This window comes from Pituophis catenifer, unplaced genomic scaffold (assembly GCF_029215685.1).
Source record: "Pituophis catenifer annectens isolate HBS135680 unplaced genomic scaffold, rPitCat1.0.hap2 SCAF_2, whole genome shotgun sequence".
Lineage (NCBI taxonomy): Eukaryota > Metazoa > Chordata > Lepidosauria > Squamata > Colubridae > Pituophis > Pituophis catenifer.
In genome coordinates this window covers 31,737,419-31,748,992 of record NW_027256882.1, presented here as the reverse complement: position 1 = coordinate 31,748,992, position 11,574 = coordinate 31,737,419, and the positions used below count along the sequence as shown (strand labels likewise).

Here is an 11,574-nt window from a genome sequence, read left to right as displayed (position 1 = left end):
ACCACCGATTCGCAATGGGATTGTGCACGCGTGCGTGCTCGCTTTGCTAGCTTTTGCGCATGCGCAGATCGCTGATGATGACATCTGGGGTGGTGGGCGGGGCCTCCCGCCGGTTTTACTACCGGTTCTTGCAAACCGGTCCAAACCGGGGGCAACCTACCACTCCCTTCCACCATGTTTGTGGCCCAGAACTGGACTCCCTCAGTCTTCTCAATATCTTTTGTTAAATGAGGTCTCCAGAACTGGATGCTTGAGGTCTGACTAAAGCTGTATATAGCAGGAGTATGACCTAATTTTTCTTGCTGGTAATCCCTCTAGTCTAGTGATGCATTTCAGATATGACATCTCAAATGCATTTGCTATCTGTCTTGTTTGCTTGCAAGCAGGTAACAGTAACAGAGTTGGAAGGAATGTTGGAGATCATCCAGTCCAACCTCCTGCTTACGCAGGAGACCTGTACTAGGGATTCAAACTACCGAATTGCCAACCTTTCTGTTTGACAAGCTCAGTGTCTTAGCCACTGAGCCACCTAGTCAGGTCGACATCCTGGTTTGCAAACTGGGAGATGGTGTAGTTATTACTGTGAAAACAGAGGTGAAAATTCCCACCTAAGGTGAAAACGTCCACCTGAGGAATCTTGTCTACAAATGAAATCACCAGGAACTGAATTCAGTTTGGGGGAAGTTTTAACTTTACTTCATGCCTGTAGGCTTTTGCACAATGAGTATAATAATCGGTAACAACATTCCATTCTTTAGAGACGTTCTTAGAGGAAGGTGAGCTGAATTGCAAAACACTTCAGTGGAATCAGAAAAAGGTGGGGGTAGAAGGTTTGATGAAACCTAGCTTGAGATTATCCTTTTCCATCCCACGCCTGCTTTTTCCAACCTCCATATATGTTGGACTTCTAGAATTCTCAGCAGCCTAAATTGCCAGGTTATTCCATCCTTCCCTGCAGAGACCAACTCTGAAGACAGCTGTAAGAAGACAACCTAGTAAGTCTCAATGAGTTTGAAGAGACTTCCTCTTGAGTCAATGGCTGTGTCTTTTCCATTCTCCTTCTTGATATATGGGCTGAAATCCTGCTGCTAGGACTACGGGCCTGAATTCTGAGAGTTGAAATCCAACACATCTGGAAGATATTCTGGGGAAGATCTACCAAGGTGGGATGAGCTACTCTATATGCTTCAGATTTTGTAAGATGACATTAGGAATCCAAGTCATGTTGCATCACGCATGGGACAGCAGAAACATCTGGAGCTTTTTGAGGTCACTGCTGGAATTTCTTCATTTCTCCACATTGCCCTTGGATATTTCACCAATCCAAGCCACTGCCCTGCATATGTCACTGGGGAAAGCTATGTCCTTGGCCAGAGTTCCCTTCCAGCTCCTATTCATTGCTGACCCACAGTGTCCTCACGCAGGGGGTGAGGATTCACTCCACCGTCTGCTCCATGGCCTCTTCCGATGGGGTAGCATCCTTAAAAGGTCCCTCGTTCTCTGGAACGGGAGTTAGCTGGGAAGGCTTGTTTGGGTACGGCCATCTGTGCAATTTGGATGAAGGCTGTGGGCGGGGCCTGTGTGGTGAAAGCTGGCCAGTCCCAGGAGGAAGGCAGGATCTGTCCAGGAGGGAGAGGATATCGTGGTGCAGACGCTCAAGTGCCACGTCTTTGGGGAGGTGACCCGTATGGTTCCGGAGGTTCTGCTTGGCACCATGTTGCAGAAGTAGACCTGCCACTTGATAGCTTCCCTCCCGGGCAGCCAGGAACAGAGGGGTTTGGGCCTGCAGACAGTGAAATGGGACAAAGAAGAATTAGGGGTGACATGATAGCAGTTTTCCAGTATTTGAGGGGCTGCCACAAAGAGGGGGAAGGCAACTTTCTTTATATTCTAGTGCTTGGGGGAATCCGTTTGGCATCTTCACGAGTTGGTAGCCTTCTAGAGAAGGATCCACCAAAAGAAATCAAATGTACATTACCTGATTATCTAGAATGTCCTTCTCAGCTCCATTTCTGAGCAGAATGAGGGCAGCCCGGACATTGTTGACTGCTGCAGCCCAATGTAGAGCACTCTTCCCTGTGAGACAGGAGAAATCCAGGCATGAAGGAAAGAATTTGAGTCTAGGATGGTGGGTGGGAAACTTGATTCACCCAAAGGTGCTTTTTTCAAAAGGCAACTGGACTTTCTGTTTTTTTTCTTTGAAGATGTTTCTCATCCAAGAAACTTCTTCAGCTCTTCAGAAAGTCCAGTTCCCTCTTGAAAAAGCACCTTTGGGACAACCGTGACCTGGATGATTGAGAATCTTCATAAACATTGGACTTGATTCAATAAGAGCCTTCTCTGTGGGGGCACCCACTATCTGGAACGAGCTCCCCCCGGAGATACGGAGGATCCCGGATCTCTGCACTTTCCGCCGTGCTCTTAAGACCCTCCTATTCCAGCAAGCCGGCCTGGCTTAATTTTGTCCCCTTTCTTTTAAATTTTTAAATTGAAATTTTAATTTGTTTTAAATTATTGGGATTTTTAATTGTCTTGGGCTAAATTATTTAATTTGGTTTAAATTATGTTTCTAACTTTTGTATTTATGTATTTTATTTTATGCCTGTTCACCACCCTGAGTCCTTCGGGAGTAGGGCGGTATATAAATTTAATAAAACAAAACAATAAAACAAACAAACAATAATGGTGGGCAAACCATCTCTGAATTTTTCCTTCCACTGCTTTAGGGAATTCTGAGAAAGATTAGAATCCTGCCCTGGATTCTAATGTATAATAAGTAGATAATGGGAAATGGTGCCCCCCCCCCAGACTGACCTTTCTCAATCTGCTGTCCAGAGGTGGGCTGCTGCTGGTTTGGACCGATTCACCCGAACCAGTTGTTACGATTCTGTGCTGGTTGGAGAACTGGCAAATCGGACCATTGGCTGGCCCCACCCGTTTTTCAGCCCTTTTTCAGGCCGTTTTTCCGGCCAAAATTGGGCCAAAAATCAGCCTGAAAACGGCCCAAAAAAACAGCCTGAAAATGGCCTTTAAAAAGATCTGAAAACGGCCTGAAAACGGCTCCAATAAAGGCCTGAAATTGGCCTGAAAAACAGTCTGAAAACAACCCCAAAATGCCCCAAAACAGACTGTTTTTCAGGCTGTTTCAGGCCGTTTTTCGAGCTGATTTCAGGCTGATTTCAGGCTGATTTCAGGCCAATTTTTGGGCCGATTTTGGCCGGAAAACTGGCCTGAAACCAGCCTGGATTTTGGCTGTTTTTCGGGCCATTTTTCAGGCAGTTTTCAGGCCATTTTTCAAGGTGAGTTTGGCATCAATAGCCCCCTCCTTTCTCTGGTACTTCTTCCATGTTTATTTCCCTTTCTTTGTCAGAAATGGACAGATCTCAGAATTGCAGTCCTTTGGTCTTTTCTACCACAGTTCCCTGGAAGAGTTGTCATTACCACTACCTCCGCTTATAACTCAGCCAGCATCTTGGAGCCGTGAACCTCACCTCTCTTATCTATGGCATGGATGTCCGCGTGGTTGGCCACCAGCTCTTCCACCATATTTTCGACCCCAAGCCGTGTGGCAAGAATGAGAGGGGTGGTGCCATCGTCTGCCGAAGCATCCAGTTCTGTCTGTCTCTGCCGGAGAAGGATCTGATGGAGGCCATTTCACCATCAGGAGATGTAAGTGCAAAGAGCAAAATACAATATTTGAGGGATGACGTTTTATTGCTAAACTGCCTTGCCCCATGAGGAGCTAATCTCTCAGTGAAATTTTCAGCAAATTATTCACTTTGGCATTTATTCTACATGGGAAATCAATTTACAGGAAGTCCTTGACTTACGACCACAATTGGGGGGGGGCAGAATTTCCATTGTTAAGTCAGACGGTTGTTAAGTGAATCATACCCAACTTTGTGACCATTTTGCCACGCTTGTTAAAGCGAATCATTGCAGTTGTTAAGTGAATCATGGAGCCGTTAAGCAAATCCAGCTTCTCCTATTGACTTTGTATATTATTGGTTCGATTCGATTTCGATTTATATGCCGCCGTTTTCCAGAGACTCAGGGAGGCTCTAGGGTCTATACGGCGGTATAGAGTCTTCTGCTTGAGCAGGGGGTTGGACTAGAAGATCTCCAAGGTCCCTTCCAACTCTGTTATTCTGTTATTGTCAGAAGCTGGCATGTTGCAACTGTCATAAATATGTGCCAGTTACCAAGCCCTTGAATTTTGATCAGGTGATGATGGAGAAGCTGTTGTAAATATGAGGACTGGTCATAAGTCATCGGAACTTCAGAACCAGGTCATAAGGACCTTTTGGGGGTATTTATAATCTGGTTCCCCCCCCTTTTGGGGGTTCCAATGCAATTTCAATCAGTCGTTAAGTGACTGATTGTTAAGTCAAAGACTACCTGTATATATAACAACAGAATCTGGAAAGCCTGACCAAATGTCTTTCTGTTCCATATTATATTAATCTACAGGTGGGCTTCAAAAATTTTAGCAAGGAGTTCTCTGCCTGATTGCTGGGTGGGCATGGCCATGATGGGCGTGGCCTAGTCGGCCTCCTGCACCATGGTGGCAGGAAGGCGTTTTTGCCCTCCCCGGGCTCTGGATGCTTTCCTCAAGCCTCCAGGAGAGTGAAAATGGCCTCCCCAGGCTCCAGAGGCCCTCTGGAGGCCGAACTTCCAGTAGGCCCGTTTTTTGCCCTCCCCAAGCCACCGCACGCCCCCTACACTTACCTGCATCCAAAACAGGCCGGTGGGGACTCCTGGGAGGGACCAGCCAGGAGTGGGATTTGGGGGGGTTTTCCGAACTGCACTGAATCTTAGCTAGAGGTTCTCCCGAACCCACAGCAGCCCACCCCTGTATTGATCCTATTTTCTCTTTTTCTGACCTGGAAAACCCCCAAAGCATCGGCTGCTATCGCACTATGCAAGGGGGTCCGCCCCCATTGGTCCCGGGCATTAACATCAGCTCCAACTGTCAGGAGTCTGCGGGCAGCATCTGCACGAGAGTATCGAGCTGCTAAGTGAAGAGGGGTCTCTCCGAAGTTCTCCATTTGCTTGTCTGTCCAAGAACTCTCCACCTTCAACCCAGAAGAACAAGCCAAGGACGTTGGTGGAGTCATGCCACAAACTGGAAGCATAAAGAGCATACATGAAGCATACATGAAATAGGATTGGCTATTTTAGCTCAGTTTGCCATCTTTAGCCAACTTTGAATGATTTTGGACAGAGAGCATTCTGATTCTGATTTCTCAATAGCAGTAACTGTGAGAGGGATCTTGGAGTCCTAGTAGACAATTGCTTAATATGAGCCAGCAGTGTGCAACAGCTGCCAAAAAAGCCAATGCAGTTCTACGCTGCATAAACAGAGGGATAGAATCAAGATCACATGAAATGTTAATACCACTTTATAATGCCTTGGTAAGGCCACACTTGGAATATTGCATTCAGTTTTGGTCGCCATGATGTAAAAAAGTTGTGGAGACTCTAGAAAGAGTGCAAAGAAGAGCAACAAAGATGATTAGGGGATTGGCGGCTAAAACATATGAAGAATGGTTGCAGGAACTGGGTATGTCTAGTTTAATGAAAAGAAGGACTAGGGGAGACATGAGAGCAGTGTTCCAATATCTCGGGAGCTGCCACAAAGAAGAGGGAGTCAAGCTATTCTCCAAAGCACCTGAGGGCAGGACAAAAAGCAATGGGTGGAAACTAATCAAGGAGAGAAGCAACCTAGAACTAAGGAGAAATTTCCTGACAGTGATAACAATTAGCCAGCGGAACGACTTGCCTCCAGAACTTTGGTTGCTTCAACACTGGAAGTTTTAAAGAAGAGATTGGAAAACCATTTGTCTGAAATGGTATAGGGTTTCCTGCAGGGGTGGGTTCTAAATTTTTTTACTACCGGTTCTGTGGGCGTGGCTTATTTTGTGGGTGTGGCTTGGAGGTCATGTGACTAGGTGGACGTGGCTAGCTGGTCAGAGTCATTTCTGGAAGGTCCTCGCACTTACGACCCGACTCATTTGTTTGCTTTTAACACTGATCAGCTGTAGGACGGCCCTTTGAAGCCCTGCGGCAAGAGTTTAAACAGCTTTTTTCCCTCTAGTCATCAGCTGGGACTCAGGAGGCAGCAATAGATTGGGGGTGGGACCAAATAAAAGGTAAGAATAACGTGGGGGTGTGGGGGGGGTGGGAGGGGGGAGAACCAGTTCGGTGACATCATATCGTCACTGCTACCGGCTCGGCCGAACCAGGAGAAACCCACCACTGGTTTCCTGCCTGAGCAGGGGGTTGGACTAGAAGACCTCCAAAGTCCTTTCAAATTCTGTTATTCTATTCAATTGATCTGATCTGATCTAATCTCAATCCCTTGAAGTAGACCAGATCAGGAACTTGATCCTATTGTTAGGGTATAACAACAAATATCTGATTTTCCCTCTGCTACTTTATATATTATTCTTACTCTTTCAATAATAATAATAATAATAATAATAATAATAATAATAATAATAATAATAATAATAATAACAACTTTTACTCACCAAACATGAAACTTAATCAACTGAACATTCAAAAACGCATCACAAATACCACTGACTGGTGCTAGTGGTTAATACGGGTTACCAGCGTCCTATCAGTATCAGGTATTGATAATAATGATAATAATAATGATGATGATAATAATAATAATAATAAAATAAAAATTATTTATTATAATAATATTTTATTTTATTACTTATTTTATTAATAATTATTAATTAATTAATAATATAATTATTTATAATAATAAATAATAATAATTGTTGTTGTTATTTCTCATACCTTCCCTTGCCCAAGAATTGTCTCTTACAGGTAGTCCTCCACTTATGACCACATTTGAGCCCCAAATTTTCATTGCTAAATGAAATGTTTTTTAAGTGAGTTTCACCCCATTTTACGAGCTTTCTTTTCACAGCTATTAAGCAAATCAGTGCCGTCGTTAAGGTAGTAAACAAAGTTATTTAAGCGAATCCAGCTTCCCCATTGACTTTGCTTGTCAGAAATTTGCAAAAGGTATTCATGTGACCTCAGGATGCTGTGACCGTGTCATAAATATGAGTCAGTTGCCAAGTGTCTAAATTTTGATCACGTGACCATGGGATGCTGCAACGGTCATAAGTATGAAAAATGGTCATAAGTTACTTTATTCAGTGCTGCCGTAACTTCTTGGTTTTGCTCTTAAAATTTTTCTTTTTAAAGCAAAATTATTAATACAAACCTTTAATTATTTTTATCTTTATCCTTATGATCCTCTTTTAGATTTGCCCATTTTTCAGGTTTGCTCTTTATTTTTTCCAACAAAATATGGTCACTGTAGAAATAGCGGAAAGCAGGATCCCGACAAGCAAAATCAATGGGGAGAAGCCAGATTCGTTTAACGGCTGCTTGATTCACTTAAACAACCGCAGTGATTTGTTTAACAACACCACCAGGCAAAACATGTCGTAAAATTGGGCATGACTCATTTAGCAAACACCTTGCTTAGCAATAGCAATATTCTGTGGTAGTAAGTCAAGGACTACCTGTATCTTTAACAAGGTATTTCCATGTAAAGCTCAGCCAAAATCCCTTAATTACAAACCACAATAGTTTGTTTCACACGTGGCTCTAAGTCAAATTCTAATCATATTATTACTTAGTCTAGGAAGTGAACAAAATCATTTGCTAGTCTGGCTGTTTGAAGTATACATGCTTAGCAATTTGCTATTGAAAACTATCCAATGCAGCACCTGCCAATTTCCTGAGCTTTGCCAGCAGCAACAAAAACAACAAAATGCAGTCTGAGATCCACCCATCCTAAACACTCACAAAGAAACAAATGCAATGCCCCTAGGCAAGTACAATATGATCTGATCTCATCTAATTGAACTAAGTGATCCTGTTTTATAGACCTTACCAGAGGTGAAATGCTCCCGGTTCGGACCGGATTCTCCAATCCGGTAGCGATGGCAGCGGGTGGTTCGGAGAACCGGTAGCAAAAATCCCTGCGCCCCCACCCCCATGCCCAGCTGAGCCGCATGATCATCAGAAGCTTTTTTTTTAACTTTTAAAAGCATTTCTTCTACAACTTCTTCTGCCGAAAAAATGCTTTTAAAAGTAAAAAAAAAAAGCCTCTGATGATCGTGCGGCTCAGCTGGGATGTCAGAGGCTTTTCAAAGCATTTTTTTCTGCACCCTCTTCAGTGGAAGAGGTGGTTAAAAAAATGCTTTGAAAAAGCTCTGACGATCCCAGCTGTGTTCCTGATCAGCAGAGGCTTTTCAAAGCATTTTTTTGCATTTGCAGAAAAAATGCTTTGAAAAGTTAAAAAAAAAAAAGTTGGCCACACCCACCCAGTCAGTCACATTACCCCCACCACCACCAAGCCACGCCCACAGAACTGGTAATAACAAATTTTACATTTCATCCCTGGACCTTACCCCTGTTCGGTACACTGTGTTGTAAATACAAAGAAAATTGAAATGTAAGCACGATTTGGGTTTTTGGAAGGGGAAACAAATCGACGTTCTTCCCTGGCCACTGAACAGGACAATGAAAATCATAGCTAAAATGCTGGCTTGTTACCTCACCATCAGCAAAAGCTGCCACAATATTTGGCATACTGCATATTCACTCAAGTTACACAATTCTTCCTTTGGTTCCTGAATTCCCTGGGTTTGCCCAATAGGTTGGATGTATCACAAAGGGGTTAGAGCAGTGTCAATCAATCAATCAATCAATCAATCAGGATAGAGCTGGAAGGGACCTTGAAGGTCTTCTGGTCCAACCTTCTGTTCAAGCAAGAGGCCCTATGCCAGTGATGGCTAACCTTTTTGGCAAGTGATGGCACAGCGGACCTGGTAGGCTCGTTTTTCTCCCTCCTCAGGCTCCAGAGCCTTTCTAGGAGCCTGGGGAGGGCAACAATTGCCTTCCCCACCCTCCCTAGAGGCCCTCCAGAGGCCAGAAATGGCCTGTTTGCCGACTTCCAGTGGGCCCAGAAGGCCCAAAAATCAGCTGGCTGGTGCACACATGTGCCAGAGCTGAGCTTGCGTGCCCACCGATATAGCTCCGTGTGCCACCTGTGGCACGCGTGCCATAGGTTTGCCATCACGGCCCTATGCCATTTTAGACTGGTGGCTGTCTAGTCTTTTCTTAAAAACCTTCAGTGATGAAGTACCTACAAGTTCTGGAGGCAAACTATTCCACTGGTTAATTGTCCTCGCTGTTAGGAAGTTTCTCCTTAATTCCAGGTTGCTTCTCTCCTTGACAATTTTATTTATTTATTTATTTATTTAATTTGTATACCGCCCTTCTCCCAGAAGGGACTCAGGGCGGTCAACAGCCAAAATTAAAAAACATACAAATGCAAAAGTTAAGATAATTAAAAGAATTAAATCATTGGCTACCCAAATTTAAAACCCCAAATCCATAAAATTTAAAATCCCAATTAAAAAAACTATTTAGGCTAGGCCGGCTTGATGAAATAAAAACGTCTTCAGGGCTTTACGGAAGGTCCGGAGGTCCGGGATCAATCGTATTCCAGGAGGCAGCTCATTCCACAGGGCGGGTGCCCCCACAGAGAAGGCTCGCCCCCTGGGGGCCGCCAGCCGACATTGCCTGACCGACGGCACCCCGAGGAGGCCCTCTCTGTGAGAGCGTATTGGCCGGTGGGAGGTTATCGGTAGCAGCAGGCGGTCTCGCAAATACCCTGGCCCTAAGCCATGGAGCGCTTTAAAGATGAGAACCAACACCTTAAAGCGCACCCGGAAGACCACCGGGAGCCAATGCAGCTCGCGCAGGAGAGGTGTTACGTGGGAGCGCCACGTCGCTCCCATAATCACCCGCGTGGCCGCATTCTGCACCAGCTGGAGCCTCCGGGTGCTCCTCAGGGGGAGCCCCATGTAGAGAGCGTTACAGTAGTCCAGGCGTGACGTAACCAAAGCATGAGTGACTGTGCACAAGGAGTCCCGATCCAGAAAGGGGCGCAACTGGCGTATCAGGCGAACCTGATAAAAAGCCCCCCTGGCCACGGCCATCATATGCTCTTCTAAAGAGAGCCGTGTGTCCAGGAGGACGCCCAAGTTGCGAGCCCCCTCTGTGGGGGTCAGTGACTCGCCCCCAATAGCCAGAGATGGCACCAGCTGGCTATACCGGGACGCCGGCATCCACAGCCACTCGGTCTTGGAAGGGTTAAGCCGAAGCCTGTTCCTCCCCATCCAGACCCGCACGGCCTCCAGACACTGGGACATCACTTCGAGGGCATCATTGGGGTGGTCTGGGGTGGAAATGTACAGCTGAGTGTCATCAGCGTACAGATGGCATAGCACCCCAAAACCACGGATGATCTCACCCAGCGGCTTCACATAAATGTTGAACAGGAGCGGCGAGAGGACCGACCCTTGCGGCACCCCGCAAGCAAGGCGCCTCGAGGTCGACCTCTGCCCCCCTGCCAACACAGACTGCGACCGGTCAGAGAGATAGGAGGAGAACCACCGCAACACGGTGCCTCCCACCCCCAGTCCCTCCAGCCGGCGCAGCATGATACCATGGTCGATGGTATCAAAAGCCGCTGAGAGGTCTAACAGGACCAGAACAGAGGAACAACCCCTGTCCCGAGCCCTCCAGAGATCATCCACCAATGCGACCAATGCCGTCTCCGTGCTGTACCCAGGCCTGAAGCCGGACTGGCACGGATCTAGATAGACGGTTTCATCCAGGAACTGTGGGAGCTGTCGCGCAACCACACTCTCCACAACCTTCGCAACAAAGCAAAGGTTGGAGACCGGACGATAGTTTGCCAAAACGGCCGGGTCCAGAGAAGGCTTCTTGAGGAGGGGCCTCACCACCGCCTCTTTCAAGGCGGGAGGCAAGAAACCCTCTCTCAGAGAAGCATTTATAATCTTCTGGAGCCAGCCTCGTGTTACCTCCCGGGTGGCCAGTACCAGCCAGGAGGGGAACGAGTCCAATAAACATGTGGTTGCGTTTAACCTCCCCAGGATCCTGTCCACGTCCTCAGGAGTCACAGGGTCGAACTCATCCCAGGTAACATTCTCAAGACCAGCCTCAGTCACCCCGCCGGGATCTACCCAGTCAGAGTCCAAGCCTTCCCGAATCTGAGCGATTTTATCGTGCAGATACTGTGCAAAATCCTCAGCCTGCCCTTGCAAGGGGTCTTCCCGCGCTCCCTGATATAGGAGGGAGTGAGTCACCCTAAACAAGGCGGCTGGGCGGTTATCTGCCGATGCAATAAGAGCGGAAAAGTGGTTACGCTTTGCCGCTTTTATCGCCACTAGATAGGTCTTAATATGAGACCTAACTAGTGTTCGGTCGGATTCGGAGCGACTAGCCCTCCAACCACTCTCTAGGCGTCTTTTCCGGCGCTTCATCTCCCTCAGCTCCTCGGAGAACCAAGGGGCCGGACAGGTTCGGCGTCGGGTCAGAGGCCGCAAAGGCACGACTCGGTCCAGAGCACTGGCGGCTGTCCTATCCCAGGCAGCCACCAGATCTTCAGCCGAGTCGTGAGCCAGAGTTTCAGGAACTGGCCCAAGCTCCCTCTGGAACCTATCA

At 46.6% G+C, this 11,574-nt stretch overlaps 1 protein-coding gene across 1 annotated transcript in view; it reads right to left on the bottom strand.

The window, feature by feature from the left end:
- Positions 1-711: 711 nt before the first annotated feature.
- NOTCH4 (notch receptor 4) overlaps positions 712-11,574 on the bottom strand; it is a 71,057-nt gene continuing 60,194 nt past the window's right edge. Inside the window, exons 23-26 of the mRNA XM_070936578.1 lie at positions 4,884-5,125; positions 3,492-3,639; positions 1,979-2,076; positions 712-1,783 (exon numbers count right to left, since the gene is read on the bottom strand). Coding sequence (XP_070792679.1) covers positions 1,436-1,783; positions 1,979-2,076; positions 3,492-3,639; positions 4,884-5,125 — 836 coding nt within the window. The 3' untranslated portion in view covers positions 712-1,435. The remainder of the gene's footprint in view (positions 1,784-1,978; positions 2,077-3,491; positions 3,640-4,883; positions 5,126-11,574) is intronic.